Raw genomic sequence first — 20,570 nt, 5'->3', positions numbered from 1 at the left:
GAAGAACAATAGTTCCAGCAAATATAGAGAAATGAACAATAAACCAGCTTCATTTTATGGTAATTTTAATACAGATTTTTCTGCCTAATCACTTCATAGAAGCCCAGAGCACTGGAACAATCACGCTCTAAAAATCTGATCTCCTTTCTGGAGTGACTGATCTGGTAATGCTCAGAGAACCTGACCTAATTTTCAGCAACCCTACTTGCACTCGTGCTAATATGAAATGTGACAAGAGCACTTAAAAACCATTGCTGATAAAATCTAAGGGGCAAAAGGTGGCTTGTGTCTGTATCCTATCTCATTACCCCAGCAGGCAACTATACAAACTGATCTGTCTTAGCTGGAATCCAAGTGACTCATTACTTTAAAGCCAATTGCAATGCTAGCATATATTTAAAGCAGGCATTCTATAGTAGCTTGAAACATTCCCTATGACCTGTAAAGGAGATGACAATTTAGAAAGAGTGAATGTTTACATCATTAATGTTTTATCTTTCTCTTAAAGATTTATGATAACCTTTCCAAAATAGTTCATCTATATAGAATATATGAGGGATTTGACAAGAATTGATTGTTCTAAATGACTGTTAAAATAGTTAGAACTTGGATAGTCTCTGCCTCAATTCAGAGCTTTTCTACAGGAGTTTATCAGTGGAAATAACAAGATATCACAAATAGATTTTATTGAGCTGGCCTACTTGTAAAGGTGTAGTCATTCCAAGACAGCTGAATTCACAGAAAGTTTGTTTGTTTGTTTTCTTTTTTTAATTAGTAATATTTTTGTATGGTCAACTCAGATATAATTTATTAAGCTTGATTTGAGTTTTTGGATATGAAATAAAGACCACCTTTTCAAAAAGTTATTTCTACACCTGTTACAGCATGGTGTGATCATCCATCAGTATCAGCTAGAAACACAACCACTGGTAACATGGGTATGATGGTTACAAGTCTCTCAGGAGAGTTTTGTTGCTTATGAGTAACACTACTGAAATGTTATTTTTGGAAATGTTACCATGTGTAGTGTTTTTAATAGCATCATTCTCGCTCAGCATAGTGTTGTTAGAAGTGTGTTCACAGCATTGTAGTTAATCTGAGAAGGTTATGACTGCTAAAACCCATCTACATTTAAAACAATCACAATGAAAATTCTCTAAAGCTCTAGTAACAACACGCACACACTGGTGAAAGAGCACTGATAACAAAAATTAAAGTGAGATTAAATACCAGAGCACATGAACATGGAAGAGCGTGTAAAAACATAGAGCAACAGAGATACTGTTGGTTTGATGAAAAGGCAAGAGCCACCACTGAGTTGACTGCAGTATTTAACCTCAAGAAAATGACCAGACTCATTAGGCAACAAATTATATTTTCACTCTGTAAGGTCTCCTTCTATGTTTGATGGCTTCAGCAGCTATTGGATCAGTGTTTCCAACATGCTGCACTTGATTGGGTGTTACTCAATATACCAACTTGGTGGGTGTGTATAAGCAACTGTCAAATAAATTTCAAACTCTTAAATGGAGAATAACTAATCTGTGTCAATGAGCCTTGTTCTTTGATGCTGTTCCCCTTATAGCTATTTTTTTTTCCATGATATATATCAGCAGAATGTAGCTTTTTGACATTTTGGCCCTTTCTAAATGGGATGTATAGCTCTCACTATGTTTTCCTTTTAAAGTTCTTGCTGTAGAGGCAAAGGTCTTTTGGCATATGCATAATATTTTGCTAGAGTGAAAGGGAATTAGTCATGTAAGCCAACATTTAAAAAATCTTTCCAAACTAAGATTAATTGTCAGATGTTCCAGGAACTTTATCATCAATCCAGTCAGTCCTGATGTCCTTGCTTTGTGGTATATGTGGTAGTTGCTTTTTTGGCACAGTATATTACTTCCTAAACAGCTTCAAGAGCTGTAGTTACATGGCTTTTTGAGTGAACTGATTTTGCTGTATGCATTTTTAGGCTGCAGGAAATGTGACAATTCTGTACGGATTCTCTTGATTATAGTACAATCTGGAAAGTACCACCACAGGAGTCTAATCTGTCTTTGCTCTAAATGCATGCAGATTAGTGCTAACAGAAGTTGCGTGTCAGACTCACTCATAATATCCAGAGAATACACTCTTTAACAAGCATCACTTCCCATTCATGAAATCCTGATATATTTATTTCAGGCATTTTGGCCTCATAGTTTCCGTGTATGTAGTCATAGCCACAGGGAGAAATCTTCAGTTAAACCAACTCCCCTTGAAAACAAAAAGGAAAATATACAGAAGAAATGTTAGAGGTAGCATGTAGTCACTACAACCAGAGATCACACAGGCTACAACCATAAATCAGAGATGGTTTTTAAATAGCTGGCCAGCATAGAAGAAGCATACTTGTAGCAGGACAGAGCACAGTCCCTACCAGACACCTGAGCACTACCAGCCTGGGCAGGATTTACAGCCCTAGCTGTGCCCCATTGCTTTTTATTATCTGAGCTGGATCTCTTTGCCTGTTTGCAGTACAGTCTTCCTTCTACTGCTGAAGGGGCCTTCCTGAGACACCTTCACTCACACAGTCAAATCATCTTGTCACAGGACAACTGCTGTTCCACAGCAGGCTTTCATTTACCCTTGGCTTCATAAATCTTTGTGGATCAGCAGTGCTGTTTCAAAATCGTTTTGAAACAGGGAAGAATGTGATGAAATAATTTGGATTTCTAATTTGCAACAATTTGCTTTCAGTGAAGCCACTTACTGACAAATATTTAACAATTTATGGTTGTTTTTTTTTCTTCTTTTTTTTTTCTTTTTTCTTTTTTCCCTAGAAATGTGAAGATGCAATCCATCTGAAGTTGTAATTTATTAGAAGTACTAATAGCATATTGGGGTATTTTTACAAAGATCAATATAAGTCCATGCAGGGATTATGAAAATGCCTCTTGACAAGGCTGACAGCTGTTAATCACAGATGCCATGGAGAACTGTAGGTTCTGATTGACAAAAATACAAAGAAATTTCACAGATCACACGGTCGACGTTGTCAGACTCTGATTGGTTCACATGTTAACAATCTGATTTATTTGTTGCTAGCTTGGATGGTTAAATAAAGACTAAAACTATTTGGAAAATGTTTTATATTCTATAGAAAACAATAACTTTTCATCAAAATCTCATTTAAACTCAATTTGAATGGGGAAAGGGATAAAACCGGGCTTAACAGAGACAAGCCTTGGGGTGATATAAGAATGGTTATATGATGGTGTGCAAGGTCCATCAGTCTGCTGCCCCTGCGGTAGGGGATGGACAGCAATGCAGCAGCAAAGGCACAAGGGACATTGATGGGTTAGAAGTCACCAAAGTGCCTGGGAATGGTCATGCAGTAACTGGGGCTTCTCACCCCAAAAATGTGGCAGGATCGCCACCCTAACTGAAGTACATCTATGCCAATGCACACAGCATGGGCAACAACCTGGAGGAGCTGGAAGCTGCTGTGCAGCAGGAAAACGATGACATAGTTGCCATCACAGAAACAAGGTGGGATAGCTTGCATGACTGAAGGGCTCCAATGGATGGCTACAAACTCTCCAGAAGAGATAGGCTAGGAAGGAGAGGTAGTGGAGTAGCCCCGTGTGTTAGGTGTGTTTGGATTGTCTTGAGATTAATAATGGTGATGACTGGGTTGAATGTTTATGGGTAAGAATTGAGGGGAAGGCCAGTGAGGCAGATGTCCTGGTGGGACAGGCCTAACCATGCCAAAGAGACAGTTGAAACATTCTACAAGCAGCTGGGAGAAGTCTCGCAATCACTAGCCCTTGTTGAAGTCTTGTGAGGGACTTCAACTTACCAGATGTCTCATGGAAATACAACACAGCAGAGAGGAAATGGTCTAGGAGGTTTCTGGAATGTGTGGAAGACAACTTTCTGACACAGCTGGTGAATGAGGCAACAAAGGGCAGTGCCCTGCTGGACCTTTTGCTTGTAAATAGAGAAGGACTTGTGGGTGATGTGAAGGTTGGATGCCATCTCGGTCACAGTGGTCATGAATTAATACAGTTCTCAATTCTTAGAAAAGTCGGGGGTTGTTTTGATGTTGGCAGAACTACCATCTTGGACGTCCAGAGGGCAGACTTTGTCCTGTTAAGGATAGTGGTTGATTGAGTCCCTTGGGAGGCAGTCCTGAAGGGCAAAAGAATCCAGGAAGGCTGGACACTCTTCAAGAAAGAAATCCTAAATGCATAGGACCAGACTGTCCTCACATTTTGAAAAATGAGCCAGTATGGAAGAGCACCGGCTGAACAGAGTGCTGTGGCTAGAGCTCAGGGAGAAAAAGAGGGTTTATGACCCTTGGAAGTACTAGAAGGAGTACTACAAAGATGTCATGAGGCTGTGCAAGGTGAAAATTAGAAGGGCTAAAGCCCATCTGAAGCTCGATCTGGCTACTGCTGTTATAGACAATAAAAAATGCTTTTATAAATACATAAACAAGAAAATGAGGTCTAAGGAGAATCTTCATCCTTTATTGTATGTGGTGTCCCCCAGGGCCAGAGCCAGTCACTGGGGCCAGTTTTCTTCAATATCTTTATCAATGATCTGGATGAAGGAATCCAGTGCACCCTCAATAAGGTTGGGCTCTTCTCCCAAGCAATAAGCAATAGGACAAGAGGAAATAGCCTCAAGTTCCCCAAACAGGGATTTGGATCACAAAGAGCGTAACCTGGGTTAAGTTTTACAGGTAGGTTTTGCTGTATGCTTTTGTTAATAAAGTTGGCCAGTCAAACCTAGTTCTCTCTTTTTTTTTTTTTTTTTTTTTTTTTTTTCAAATATAATAAGCACAGCGATTAATTGCATCTAATTATTCTAAATATGTTTGAGTCCACCTGTTTGTGTGATGACAATAGTTAGGCAGTAAATAAATTTAAGAAACTAACCCTTATAATAAAGTGGTTGTTGTTTTGTTTTGTTTTGTTTTATATAAACTTCTTTATAAAGGAATTTGTCCTTTACACTTGTTGAATATGGCTCCAAATCTGATCCCTAACTTTGAATGTAATGAAATGGTACTTGTAATGCATCAGTCTTCCCTTTCATAGTGTTGTATCTGTTATTCTTAAGTATTTTGCTTACAGAAGCTTATGCTTAGTTGTGGAAATGTTAGTCAATACAGTATGTTACCTTACATTGATGGTTTGCAATACATCATTTTACCTCCTGGACATTGTTTTTTTTTTTTTTTAAGAATTGTTTCTGGAAACGGAATTATTTTTTTAAATATTTTCAGATATAATGTTGGTACTTGCACACTACATTTACAAGGAAACTACACTACATTTACAAAAAATCTGTATTTTTAATATTTATGTTGCTCATCAGTAAAAATGTATATTTGCACAGACAAACTAGATATACAGTAACTGTATTAATAGAGTTTTCTTTCTGTTTTTAAGGATTTTTTGGTTTCTATTCTGACAATTGTTTTACCCCCCAAAAAAACACAAAGGGGCATTCTAAGGAATGCAATATCAGTTTTGTGTTTTATGTTTTCCATGCTCTTTGTCTTATTTTTCTGCTTGGAGATGGATTTTTTTTGTTTTGTTTTATTTGACAATCATAATGGATTTCCTCTAAAAGATGTCATGTAGTATTTCTGCAATTTAATCTAATTCTACAAGATAAAGTTTGATCTAAAATTGGACTATGCACATTTAATGTGATCTAAAGTGTATTGAGGTTGCACAATACTAAAATGCAAACCTGAAAAGCTCTGCTGGGGTGCCAAGTGGTCTCAGAAGCACTAAACTCAAATCTATATTTCCTTTTAGGGTTGCACTTGTGAGTAAGGTAACTTTTTAATTTTTATTTTATTTTTTTTCTCTCTAAGAAACACCTCTACAGATGCTTAGATCTACAGTCTTTATCTGTCAGCAGAATCCTGTAACCATCAAGAGTAGTCTCTTCTGCAAAAAAAGGCTCCTTGGGACCAGGGATGAGGGGAAGAATAAATATTAGTTTTTAATCTAATGGTTAAATATTCCAAGAAGACAAAAATCTGGAGATCTGATTCCTGTCATTAAGGACATTTTAATTTATTCAATGCCTGTTTTGGTTAAAATACAGGAACGAGCTCACCTTAGAAACATTTAACTGCTCTGTACTTCTGTTTCCTGATCTGCAAGTTGTAATTTAACTGGCTTATTATACTATTATTTCTAATCAACATTTGACATCTGTGAATGGTTTCTTTCTGTTCAAGAAACCATAAATAAAAATGCTTGAAAAAAGATTGCATTTAAATTATACAGTGCAAGACAATTAGAAAAATCAGAAATTCAGTGTAATGAAAGCATTAAATGTGCCGGAATACATACTCTTTCTGCATATAAGACACTTATCTTGAAGTTGTTTTTCTCTTTCTGATTGAAGCATGGTAGCAAGTGTAGAAGACTGGTGAATTTTCTTACAACACAGAATTTTGGTATGCAAATGAAGAGATATATAAACACTGTTCTGGTTTATGGTAAACAAACTTTTATTGCAGTTGCAAACAGCACCATGAACGCTAATTAAATAGAGTTTATAGACTGTTATTGCACAATAGCATATGTGCAATCCAAAAAAAAACAGAGCAGAGACTCAGATACATAGTGAAGTGAGAGTACGGTGTGGAGTAGCATGCGTTTTTACAGCAGCACTTTATGAAGAGTACTTATATGCAGCACATGGTTTTGAAATCTCTGAACTACAGGCATATAAGAAGTTTCTTTCTCCTGTGTGATCTTCACTTTCTCCCTTATAGATTGATATGCACTCTTTTTGCATTATTGTCAGGTAAGAAAAGCGAGTAAGAGTCCTTATTACAACTTTAAGCTTTCTTATTTAGAAAAAGAAAGAAAAAAGATTGTATGTTGTATACATACACTGGTGAAAGTTTCTATGGGGTTCTTTTAGTTTATAGTAGTGGCTGAACAAGTACTGCAGTCAAAACAATACTTTCTCCTGAAAGAGCCATGCAGCCTTTGAAGTTGGAGGGGCTGAATGGGTGACCGTCCTCAGATGTCTGCTTTAGGACATTGCTGCCTTTGCCAAAAGAGTGAACAAATAGACACTTTTATGGTTTGAGAACTATTGCACTCAACATATGAGTGAGAAACAAAAATTAGTCTTGGTTTATATTACTGTGCTGGATTTGAAACAGCAGGAGTCCAGGAGTTGATTCATGAACAATAGTTTGGCTGCAAAAAGCTGAAATTTCTATCCTGACTATCTCACTCTGTCTACTGTCATTGTTTCCTCTATGCTGGGTGACATATATAGCAAAACTGAATTAAGCAGTATTGTTTTTGGTAAAAGCACGTGGTAGAGATTTTTCTCAAAGAGAACAACCTCACAGTGGACCAAACTGCAAATCCCTGAGCAGATAGTCATATGATTCACTTTGATAAGTAATTTTTATGACATTGGCCATACTACTTATGTAAGTAACATTCACCAATGTATTATTCAATTGTTAGGAAACTTACCCTAGTACACAGTGTTGCTTTTTTCAAGTGCATTTTATCTATTCTGAATGTTCTGTGTCAACCTGTAGAAAGGATAACATATTTTTACTATGCGTTTAATAGTAGATGAGCTTTTAGAAGATATCAAAATATTTGCTACAGTAAATATTTAATTAGTTTGTATAAAGTGCTTTGGAATACTTGTATGAAGGAAGAATTGTGTTACTGTTTATAAGCCATAGTGAATTATATCCAATAGAAGAGAAAACTCATTGTTTGGCATTCTGGCATCCAATTAAAAACTGGTGTATAGCACATTGTAACTTATGAAGAGTTCTGTGAAACTAATGAAACTACTTACATGAATGATTTACAAGAATCCTTTTGGTACTAATTTATATACAGCTCATTCACAAATCAGGAATACTCAAACTGTAGAAACATCCAGTGCTCAATTAATAGATAAACATGAATTATTCTCTTTTTTGATGCTTCTGTATTTGGGTGAACATGAACATTTCCACTGCAGTCAGTAGGGCCAGGCTTCAGGATTCCATCCAAACATGCTTTTCTTAGCCACTAGAACATGGCTAACTTTGGGATTCTCCCCAAGTTTATCTGGCCAAATCTGGATGCCAGCAAATGAAAGATCAGGTGATCCTGTTGAAAGATCAGCTAAGAAGCCAACAGGATTCATTTGGAAAATATTTGACTTCATCAACCTTCAGAAAATTCTTTCGTGTTACTCAAACTAGGTTATTTTAGAGTAATATCAATGTTGAGCCTTACTTAAGGAAGCTATGATATAAAATTGTCTCTGACTAGGTATTTTGAGGATCTTAAATATATCCATCTCACTGAAACCACATTAAAAGAAAATAAAACACATTGATGATTGAGTTTCTTAGCTTTCATGGGCTCCACAGTGATTCACTCATGGGGAAACATGGGTTAATGTATGTTACTATCAAATCTGCAACAACTGATTTAAAGCCATTTATTTTTGTGGTGGGGTAATGGGAGTGTCAAATCTAAAATGTTAAGATTTGTCTTATGCAACAAACTCTTTCTTAATGTTGGCTTTGGTTAATGTGATATTAAAAAATATCTGTTTTCAATGACTCCTTGAACAAAAATAGTCCCCTCATGCTGGTCTAGGAATACATGACTGACACTCTCCTTCTAGCAATTCCTAGTTCAGGACTTCTTAAGTTGAGAGTAAATAAACAGATGCACACTGAGGATATTTAAGAAAATGAAAAGAATCAAGACAACTGTATTAAGTTGATTTGAATGTTGCCCAAATAAAGACTGTAAAATCTCATCCCAAAATAATTTTGTTCTCAGAAAAAAAAAAAAAAAAATCGTTTAGTGTACAGAAAACTTACTAATTACCAAAGACTGTGATCATCTTCCAGTCTTGAGAAGGAGATTATCAAGACTTTGCTTTCTATCACTATCTGAAATTAGATTTCCTTCCTGTTTTGCTAAAAGGGAAAGCCCACCTGGCTCTAACTTCCACTCATGCACAGAAGTTAATTAAACCTGGCAGTAACACGTCTTCAGTGACCATTTGCACCACAGAATATCATAAAGAATGTAAACAGAAGCAAGTTCTACAGAAGCAATTTTCCTATTAAGGGACATTTTAAAGCAAAATTAAAGATTTATTTTTGTGTTGCATGCTTTGTTGCATGGATAACCTAACACTCCGTCACCGAAGAAACAATGCTTCAAGGCTCTTATTTTCTCTCCTTTGAGAATTATTCATTGAGGAAACTAATCAAAGAGAGAATGTGGATGGGTTTAATGGCTTTCACCATGAGCAGCAGTTCCTGTTGTACCCAGCAGGGGTAGTACTGTCTTGCTAGATTTGGCATGTCATGTGTGGTACAGGCTTACACACCATTAAGAATCAACATTAGCTGTTGATTCTTAATGGAATCCTAATTTTAAAAGTTGACCCATCCTATCACTTTTGTCAGTGCAATTCAATAATGGGACAAAAAAAGGTTGTTTCAAAAGAAGGTATATTTATTTCAAGCTGTTTCTCCTATAAAATGGAAACAAGAACAAAATTGATTTTGTTTTGTTTTGTTTTAGCTTCTAATAATTTTAAGAAACCATTCAGATTTGAGAAAAGTGTCATGAAAAGTATTTGAAAGAGTGTTATAGAATACATGATTTCAAAATAGTTTTAAAAAATATATTAAGCTACAAAATGTAGAGCTTGATGCTTGCCAGTTTGTTTTATTTTCATGTGACAAGGAATATAATACTACTGTTAGACTTCTAGTAATTTTATTTTTTTTTCTACTAAAGTCATAGGGTATCCCATAGTGATAGGGACAAGATATAGGACAAGAGGAAATGTCCTCATTTGCACCAGGGGTTGGAGATTTAGGTTGGATATTAGGAAAGATTTCTTCACTGGAAGGGTTGCGAGGCTTTGGAGCAGGCTGTCCAGGGAAGTGGTTGTCTTACCCCTGGAGGAATTCAAAAGATGTGTAGATGCAGTGCTTAGGGACATGGTTTAGCAGTGCTATATTAACAGTTAGACTAGATGATCTTGCAGGTCTTTTCTAATCTAAATGATTCTATGATTCTATGATGTTCTAATAAAAACTATCATCTCAGCCCAATCTTTAATTTTTAAGCTTTTGAAGGACACTTTAAGGACAGTTATCCTAACAAAATATAACAGGCTTGGTATGGCTCATACTAAATCAGTGCTTTTGATTTAATGTAGGATGTTGGAGCAGGATAGCACAGAATCAGAGGGGAGAATGGCAAGGTCTTATGCACTGTTTCATGTTTCAGGCAGACAAAAGTTTCTCTCAACATTTTACTTTGGAAATGCATAAGTAAAGATGAGTTTAATGGCAACTAATTGACTGTGGCCAATACAGAATATACATCATGGCATTAATGTGACTGCTGATACCTTCTTTTCCAGAATCACTTTTCTTATGAAACTTGAAGGCTGGTAAAGATTTATTTGCTTTCTCACAAAATGAGAAAATTGCTTTCTCACAAAATGAGAAAACTTCAATTTTGGTCAGGATAGTGGGGCAACTGAGTAAAAGAAGTTTAGCAATAGGGGAGAAAAAAAGAGGCACAAATAAAAGCTTTAAGACTTGTCTTCCTCCCCCTCATTTTGCTGCATAAACTCTAAGTGCTTACCAAATATTACTTTTCAGAAGCCAAAGCAACGTTATTCTGCAGTAATGTTTTCAAAATTGACCCTGTTTGCAGCTTGATGTTTATAGCTGAGCTGTTCTCAGGACTGGTGTGCTGCCAGGAAGGAATTCCTGCAGCCCTGCTTGGAGTGCTGTGCTCCTGCTGCCCCCCCTGCTCCACCCGGCAGCTGCACTTATCTGACAGTATGATGGCTCATGAAGATAGAGCAGCAGAGAATTAACCATATGGAAAGGTAATTCATTTTCTGCTATATTTTAATTTCAGTTCCTGAACGGAGTGCTTCATGCTGGGAGAAGCACAATGGTGTGCAGTGGAGAATCAGGTTAGCACAACCAAGGTGAAGAGTGAGGGAAGCAACTTCTGGCAAACGCCAGGCGTTGAAGTCAGCTCGATGCTACTGTGCAGCTGTGCCACCAGTGACCTGTGCTTCAGATCCATGAAGTATAAATCTGCAAGCTCTGAGGCATATTAACTCTGCTAACTATCTTGGTAGCAATGAGTTAACTGTCAGCCATGTTGATGGTTTTGCAATCCTCATATAGATTAGAGGCTGTCATTGTCTTTTCTTACACCATTCATTGTGAATGAAGTCCTGCTTTGCTGTCACAAATTAGTGATTGTTGGGTGGGGAACAACAAAAAAGAAAGTCCTCCCTAAAACAGAAAAACCCAAGCTGAGCATGGGGCTCAATGAAGGGTAGAGGAAAGGCCAACACTACAGAGCTGAGAAGAGCTCAGATGCTTGCTGTCCTTGGACACAGTCCGCATGGTCTATTAAAAGCTGTCTCTCATGTTAGTAACTCACATGGGCTCAGCATATTTGTGGGTGAGAGTGTTATAAAGCCTTTTTGTGCTCTTGTGATTCAAGTATTTAATAATAAGAGAGCAATAACACTATAAATAGGAACACCATAGTTGGTAAGGACTGGAGATACAAAGGAGATATGTGGTCTTAGTTATGACAGGAGGGCGAAGAAAAAGGAAAGAAAATATTAACGGAATCAAGCAACTTCTGCAGAAGTGCTTCATCAAACACGAGCTTTGTACACAACCCATTGACAACAAAATTGCCGTTTGTAAAATGAACAGCTAGCGAGCAGGAGCGTGCCTTTTTTGGTCACGTTTTGAAAAGGGTTGAAAAATATGTGCTTAGTAGGTGTTGTGGCTGTTGCAAGTGTTGCGAGCCTTCTTGTGCATTAAGAACATTTTTGCCAGTATCTTGCTCATATATTCCATCATGGAGAAAACTGGCTCCTCCTAATACTGTCCTATGTCCTGTTCCCCCCTTTCCCCTTACCCCAAATATACCAAATGTATCATAACCATATAAATGAAGGTTTTGTTGCATATCACCTATACCCCACAGACTAAAGCACAGTGAACGCAAGCTGGAAGGACAGATCCACTCATTAAATTCTGCCAGCCAGTGTTGTGTCTTGAGACAGACTGATAATAGATTCATAAGTAAGCTTGTCTGGACATTAGCTGAGTGCTTTTGTTCAGACTTGTTGTGGGAAAGATAAAGTACAAAAATAAGGAGAATCTCTTTAGTTTGCACTTCTGACAGCCAGCTTGCAATTTATCGCCAGAGAAGATGGACTGTGTCTGTTCCGAGATATTAAATCCAGGTAACCAATTGAATTTGTGTTTTCACAGTATTGAATTTACTAGCTACAATGCATTTTAAGCAGAAAGTAGCACAGAGTAATAGGTAGCCAGCACTTCTTTTTAACTGATACTCCTAATGAATTTGTTGTATCAGGGCTTTAAACACACATTCATTTACAAGCATTTTAGTAGTTTCATAGCAGTCATTCTAAGCTCACAGGCCTATATGCAAGTTTTTAATCACCTCCCTTGGGCCTAAGCATTTAGCTTTTAGCTGCATTTACAGAAATATCAGAAAACCATTCTAGGCCTATTTGTACACACTCGGGTGATTGCTATAGATAATATCAATCCTGCACATGCATGCATAGTTACCTATAGAACACAATGCTGGACACCGACATTCTTGTACTGGTGGCAAAGGACAGTTACATGTGCAACGTGAAATACTCCTTGCTGTAGAACAACATCTAATTTCAAACAGTAAGAACAATTTTCTAATTTTTTTATTTTTTTTTGGGGGGGGGGGGGAGAGGGTTATCTTCTCTGCCAGCCTAAGGTTTTGTTGTTGTCGTTGTTGTTTCCCAACAACCCCCCCCCCCCCCCGACAAACAGCTTATTTTTTCTTCTGGTGTCCTAAAATTTGCATGTTTAAAAAAGTCCAAATAAGCATGCACAACACCTCTCCATTGCAGATAAAAGTCTAAAAGAGAAATGCAGCAGAGTGATTTTCTGCTGAGAAGTGGTTAGGCATAGCAGGTTGTTTTCCCCTTGAGAAAGACTAGCAATTTGGGATCTCTGCATATTGTTTTTACACTTTGACCCTTATCCTGGAGCAGATGTGGCCAAAAACAGCATGCAGAGGGATGACAGCATGGGTATGTGTTCAGCTGAAGGATTTTCATTGCACATTTCAAGGTTAGAGAACTCCGTTCAACTGCTAAACAGAAGGGGTGGAACAGTTATTTTTTGAGGTTAACTGTGGCCATTCACTGCATCAAGGCAATAAATGATAATTATTGTTAAAGAATAGTTAGGTAGAATATCAGGACGAAAAATGAAATAAACTTACTAGAAATTTGTAGATGATTGATATTTTTTGTTGTGTTGTTGCTGTTTCATTTTGGTATACAGCATAACTCTCTGTATTTATCTTTATCTATAGTTACTGAGTCCCTGTTTTCTGCAGCCCTTGTATGTCTGTATATAAACAAAGTAAATCATTTTTATATTTTATAAAGGAAAGAAAAGAAGAAAAAGCAATCATAAAAGATATAGCCCTTAGAAGAAAAGTGAATTTCATTTGATATACTCCAGCTTTAATTTATGAGGAAGTGAAAAAACTTTTTCAACACAAATGTACAATTTACGCTTTCAGAAACTGTAATGCTTTCAAAACAATCTGTTACTCTTAAAGAAATGGTATACTTTAAAGGAAAAAAAATGGGATACCCTGCATGTAGTGAAAAATTCAGAGAACAATATGAAGGACAACTGCTACATGAATAAATAAATACCACTCCCTTCTTTGTGTGAGAGGAGGCTGACTTTGAAGGATGCCTGAAAATCCACCAAGTCCAGGCTGTATGGAGTCACATTGGATCATGAGCCGTTCATACAGAATGTTTTGAAATAGAAGGATAAATGGTTCTGAAGCTATAAAGGTGTTAGAAATAAAAGCCAACATCGTTCAATAAAAGCACTCTGCTTAGCAATCATAAACAGGAATATTGTGTTAGGTTCTTCTGTAAATATTTGCTTATGATCTATGCCATTATGATCTATGCTTATGATCTATGCCCTTCTTTAATTGTTGAGGTGGTCACAAAAAGTAACTCCATTAAAACAATCTAATTTGGAAGCGACAAAGAAATAATTACTGCAAGGCCTATGTTAGAAGATGAAATGTGCATTCTTCTCACCAAAAGTGTAAAGAGAAAACATCTTTTTGCTTATGGTCATCAAGAGAACATCTGGAAGCAGCCCAGGCTCTAGCACCTTTATAGTTTCAAGATACAGCAGCCTCTCTATTTAGCTATTTGAATGACATGTAAACACATCAGACATATTTTTCACTTATACTTAAGGTTCTGTTCTGCCATACACAACAACTTGTACAAAAGTACTTTTTGAAAATACTATGACAACTTTTCAAAACAAAACAAAACAAACACATGCACACACAAAAAAAACCTTTTTGGTTTGTGAAACTTTTTGGACAAGTGGAGTATCTGAAGCTTCTTCAGATCTCAGAGCTCTTCCATTTGGAGGGAAAGCCAATTCCCTCACAAAAAGTAGGTGGTTTCTGCAGGATATTTTCATATAAGAAAATCTGCAGGGCTAAGCTTATTCGCAGAGGAAGTTTATTGCTGCTATGAAAAAAGAGATAACCCCACAGTTGGGAAAAAGCTTGAAAGTGTTTCTTGAAGTTGAACTAGCTTTTGTGCTGTTTTTGGTTTGTTGGCTCTTTTTCCTGCACATGACTATTATGTTACTCTTAGTTATTGTGATTGTAAATATAAGGTGCCATAGGCCATAGGCCGTAAAAAGTTTATTTACTGATTGTTCATTGTTTTCAATGAACTGATAAGAGACTTCATGAATGCAAAGCGGTATCAGAAAGACCAGCTTCTCTCTTGTGCTGTCTGGAGCTTCGCCTGGTCCAGTCCAAAGACAACGAGGAGATGTAACAAGTCTTCCTCTACAAAACATGCTCTGCCTGTGGGAGTTGTGTTGTGTGCTGATGTGCTCAGACGCTGCATCTCTCCAGCCCAGTCGTCATCTCGGGTGTGCGTTTTTTTTTTTTTTTCCTGGTTTTGAAGAGATCTTTCAACCACCTGCCACGAGGAACACGATAACTACATTGAAATTTCCCTACTGTAGGCAGCGGGCTCCATCTCACCTGCCAGCTAGGAATTCCACCTCCCTTGTCGAGGTATGCGTGGAGATGTCCGAGGACGGGAAGAAGGAGTACCCTCGGGGCAGGGGACCAAGAGTTTCGGAGGAGCTCTGTGAGCAGCACAGCCCCAGCTGTGGCAGGGGGGCGAGAGCGCTGAGAGGGGGGTCGGGGGAGGGCGGGCAACCGACCCCCAGCAAGCCTGCGGGAAGGTGCTGCCGTCCCGGAGGCTCCATGAGCACCTCACCAACGGCTCGCCCACCACCTCGAGGGGAAACCACAGCGCCCGCATCCCTCTCCCCCCGCTTCACCCCCGGGGCCCAACTTCTCCGCCCGCCCCCGCGGCGCCCGGCGGGGAGGCAGGCGCCGCCCCGCTGCCGCCGCCCGGTAGGTGCCGGGAGGGAGATGTTCGCTGTCACTTTCCCTCTCCCCCACGCACCGCCCCCTGCCCTCCCTCCATCCCTCCCTCTCTCCCTCCCTCCCTTCCTCGCCCGCCGCCGGCGGTGCCCCGTCCCCCGGCGCCGCGCTGCGCGCTCCCCGCCGGCTGCAGGCAGGGCCGCGCCGCCGCCCGCTTCCCCCCCAAAAAGAAAAAAAAAAAAAAAAAAAAAAAAAAAAAAAAAAAAAGGGGAAAAAAAAAAAATCCTACTCCGGGCATGGCCGGGCGCTGAGGGGCGCCCCCCCGGCTCGGCTCGGCTCTGCCCCGCCGAGGGGGCTCGGCAGGCAGCTCCACTCCAATGGTGCAGAGCGACATGTCCAAATCGCCCCCCAGCCCGGCGCAGGAGGTGCAGATGGAGCTGCTGGACAACCCCCCGCCCGCGGCGGCGGCACAGGTAGGGCCGGGGGTGGCACGGCTCGGCCGGAACCCCGGGGCTGCGGAGGCAGCGGGGAGGGCTCGGGGCGCTGCCGGCCAGGCAAGGGGGTGACTGCCCGGGGGGGTACCGGAGCGCCCGGCCCTTCAACTTGCCCCCCCCCCGCTGGCACAACAAAGTTTGATGCCTCTGCTCGGCCGCCCCCCTCCCCTAAAGGGCGTTTGGGTAAGGCGTCCGGCGGGATGCTCGGCGCCGCAGACCCAAGAAGCCTGCGGTTTGGTTACCCGTTGGTTAGGTGCGTAGGGATGTGCTGCCGCTGGGATGTTCGCGGTGCACGTATAAATCACGGCTGAGGTTCTGCAGGGACCTGTTGTGCCTCTACCTGATGCTCGCCCCGCGCTGCTGCCGTGGCCCCATCGGGTACCCAGGCTGGGAACAGCCTCTGTGGTTGGGGGAAGGATCCCTGCTGCTGGCCCAGCACCACTGCCAGGTGGCCGGAGGTGCTGAGCACGCTGCAAATTTCAGCTGCTTGATTACCGTGCCGAAGGTGGTTGTACAGTCAGCTCGGAGATTTTAACAACTCAGGCCAAGCACACTGCCTTCATGTGGAGGGGTATGGAGAAGGAGACAGGGAGGGGATGTCAGCGTGCCTGGTGAAAGCTCTATTTTGAAAGGTGGTTCCTGTTTAATATACAAACGTTGCATAATATCTTCGAGTTTGCAATAGTTGGCTACAAAGACTTTCGGTGCTATTTTTAAACCCAGTAAAAGGGTGGTAAAATCTGATTGCGTGCGTTTTAAATTACAAACATGCTTGTTCTCGTTTGGACGGAGTTTTTTCCCTTTTGGGGTGGCAGTTTTATTTGCTGCTGCCAAAGCTATCCCTGATGCTTTATTTTATTTGAAAAGGCAGTCCAGTGTCATCACAGGAGTGCTTGATTGCCACAGGAAAATGCTGACAGTCTCAAAGGAATCACTGAGTGATCTTTAGGTACTGGGGATTGGTGACAGACGAACAAAATCCAAGCATTGAAACAGAGGCTAGATTAAGCTGAAAAAGTGTCTCTTTGGATGTGAATTTGACTGCAGTCTCCAAGCGCAGAACAGATATTGCAGTAGGGCCATATGCTTTGCCAGCTTCTCCAGAAGTGGTGGCAAGGGAACTAATTTCTGACCTACAAATAGCCCCCTTTTTATATCTTTTCAGCCCTAAGCACAGATTGGTGACTGTGAAATCATATGGTGCCTCGCTACTATGGATACGTGTCAAATACTGATCATAAAATTGGTTTTCACCCCTCCTTTTAACTAGGTATAAAGAACCTCTGTTTAGAGAGGAAGGATAGTTTGTGAACACCTACAGTATTTGTGTTTCAGATAAAGTACTTCTAATTTATAGAATTGGTTTCTGAACACTTACAGCCAAAAAGATCCACTTTTTAAGAGAGTGGTAATGCAGCTTTTTGGCTCAGTGGGTAATTTTCAGGTTTTGGAACCAAAGTCTATCAGGCAAAACAAGAATCACATCTTCTCCATATATACATATTCCAGTTGTACATAAACCTTTGGTGTGGAAGGAATAAGATTATGGAAACAAAAGAGCTTTTTGTCTGAATAATAACGTTCAGTTAATTCCATAGCACGCACTGCACTGAGACAATTACTTTGATTTGGGTTTTTGCTCCATTAACGTGATTTCCAGAAAATCAATATGGTAAGATCTTGCTGCTTTAGAAAATGCTCACAGTGAGAAGGAGAAGCTTAATGACTGCATGTGAATCATTAAGTAGATTGCCTACAGGTCCTTCAGTTATGCCCACTGCTATCTTTTTCACTGAGGAACATGAGTATCAATCCTAGAAACATTTCATGCCAAGTAAGTAATGCATCTGGAAGAAAAAAAGCATGCAAGCTTACAGAGTGATATCACTCCTAAAAGTGTTCACTCCGAAGTACTACTTCTGGTAATTAGGATTTAGCAAAATATAATTAAAGAGCCTTTGTATACTTGTAACAAGCCTCAAAATTTCTTTTATCTAAGAATTTTACTTTTGCGAAGCTGAGGATTTCTTTTAATCTGGCTGTACATCATGGTTGATATCTTGGAGTATATCAAGGCTGTCCATAGATTTTGGCCAAACTTGTCACTGCTTGGCAGGGGCACAAATATAGTTAACATTCTGAAAGCAATTTCTCTGAAAAGATTCTTAAATATGTGAGCTATTCCTGGATAGTCTTTGAAAAAAATCTATTTCTTATTTTTATAATGTATTTTTTCTAATAACATCTGCAAACAAATAAAATCCCTATAGGTGTTGATCCTGGCAGTAACACCATACTTTTCCAGAGAACTTCTTTGCCATAGAATACCTTGGGGACAAAGTATTTATGTTTCTTTCTGTATTACCTAGAATAGGTAATAGAAAAGGTGGCTTTTAGTTCTATATTACTATAAATATATAGTTCTAGGTACTCTCTGTGATTTGAGTCCATACAGGGCTTGTGATATACCTTTAGATGCCCGCTTTTGTCCACATGTCTGCACTTGCTAACAGTTACACTGCTCACAACATCCGTGCATATGTCAGTGCAACGTAGTAGTTTTAGGTGTGACCCTTCTGTAATACACTCAGCAATTGCTTTTCAAAAATCACAAAACAAGCAAACAGTTGAAATATATTAGTGTGGTGATCTATATCTGATTTTTAAAAAATCAAATTAATTGCCTTATTTAAATCTTTATTTCAAGTACCTCTCAAACGTAGAAGTCTGAATTACTAGAATATTCAAATTAGTCATTTTAATTAACGGAGATGGTATGCTGATTTGTTTATAAGATGTTACAGCATAGCGTATTAATTCCTTTCATGGTAATTCTTGGTTCCTCTTCTCCTTTCCTCCCCTCATATTTATTTATATTTATTTTCTGATCCTACTTCAGACTCCATCAATTCCCAGAAATCATTGGATTCAATTTCTATTTTCTCATCCTACAGCTTCCCGGGTTGTGTCATAGGAATGGTCAAAGCAAGTCAGATCAGGAAATTACATGGGATATTTCAAAGAAAATATAATGAAACCTTGTACCAGGCAACTATAGGCTACCTTGCTGAGGGAGGAGGTAGCCTTCCCTGGATGAATTCCTCCCTATTCCCCATTATCATTTTCCTCCTGTTCTTTTCCTTGCCTTGTTATCTATCATCTGTCAATGCAGGTCGTAACAACCTGACACATTTTAAATGAAAACAGTTCCCTTCTTGATTGTTTTCCTCAGCGCCTTCACTTGCATTTAGATTTCTCCTATGCTCTGATACTGTTCCATGTCAGAGTCTGAAGGCTTCCCTTCCCAGTCTAAAGGAGCACTTGCTTGTGGCACGTGGAGGCTGCCCTCTGCCCTGATCCCAGCTGCAGCTGAAGCTTGCATTGCTGAAGGTGAACTGCAGTCATGGGGTTAGAGATGGGCTTGCTCATTTTTCATTCTGTATTGACCACAACTGATGCTGACATGAATTTTAGAGCAGCGTGCATGCTGGTGGCTCCAGAACATCAGCTTAGTTATTTGGCCCTGGCTATGGCTGTTTTCCTTCCTGGACCTCCAGCTGTCTTTTCAGTTGCATAGCACCATCCCCTCCCTGCCTGTCTTGTGGTAATGAGAAATAAAGGGAATAACCAGAGATTTATTCTCCACAGATTAATCACAGTGCCCTCTGCTGCTCTGTTCCAGCTAAGCTGATTTATCACAATTCACACCCTGTTTACCTGTTCTTCAAATAAACATTTTGCAATAACATATTTCCCAGTACTAACTTGTGAGAATACATTGTAAGTGATAAACAAACAAAATTTATATCCCTTTTCTTATTTAAACAATAACAATAGCCATTTATTATGGAGGCATGGAAGGTTTTACTCTCTTCTGGCAGCATTCCTACAAGCCAGATACAATCTTGCTGGAGCCTAACAGAGCATATACAAATGAAGAAGAGATGAAGTCAAACTCCCATTAATTGGACTTTCTCATGGTCCTAGGCAAGAGGTAGTGTTTTCTCTCCCAACGTGTTAACCTCCTTTCGGCATCGTAGTCCTTGCTGACAAAAATACATTTTATTAGTCTTTGACTAAAGAAAGCCCTCCAAGTTTCAGCTGTTACTTTTCTGATGATTCTTCTTAGCTCTGAGGGGTTGATTTATATTGTCCCAAACTTCACCAATAATAGGTAGGGCTCTTGTGTGGTCATCTCTTCCAGAAACATTTACTTGCCACTTGGGTATTGCACATTATCAGCATATGTGGGTTACAGTTATTGTTCTTTACATTTTTCTAGACTGTGAAATCCCTCTGAAACAATTCAGCAGCTTCACTCCTAACTTGTTTGAGTATGTTAGCCATTTTCTAGAGGCAATCTCTGTTTTTGTCTTGTTTTGTCTCTGGGTTTATAATTTCAAACTGTTATGGATGAAAAGTTCCTGTATGCTTCCAAGCTTGGCTTCTCTGGAGTCTCAGATACTTTTACTTTTGCTTCTTTTTCTCAGTTCTTTTCTGTGCCAGGATAGAAGAGTTTCAAAAT

The 20,570-nt window shown here is 39.5% G+C and overlaps 1 protein-coding gene across 3 annotated transcripts in view; it reads left to right on the top strand.

Annotated features, from left to right (window-relative positions):
• Positions 1 to 15,764: 15,764 nt before the first annotated feature.
• The window catches only part of CACNB2 (calcium voltage-gated channel auxiliary subunit beta 2), a gene marked incomplete at both ends in the record, with an annotated part of 240,035 nt that continues 235,229 nt past the window's right edge, over positions 15,765 to 20,570 (top strand). For all 3 annotated transcript variants that reach the window (XM_084281287.1, XM_084281289.1, XM_084281286.1), the window contains one exon: positions 15,765 to 16,024. In XM_084281287.1, coding sequence (XP_084137413.1) covers positions 15,929 to 16,024 — 96 coding nt within the window. The remainder of the gene's footprint in view (positions 16,025 to 20,570) is intronic.

The sequence above is a fragment of the Netta rufina genome (assembly GCF_964035555.1).
Source record: "Netta rufina genome assembly, chromosome: 2".
Classification (NCBI taxonomy): domain Eukaryota; kingdom Metazoa; phylum Chordata; class Aves; order Anseriformes; family Anatidae; genus Netta; species Netta rufina.
This window is presented reverse-complemented; position numbering and strand designations above follow the sequence as displayed.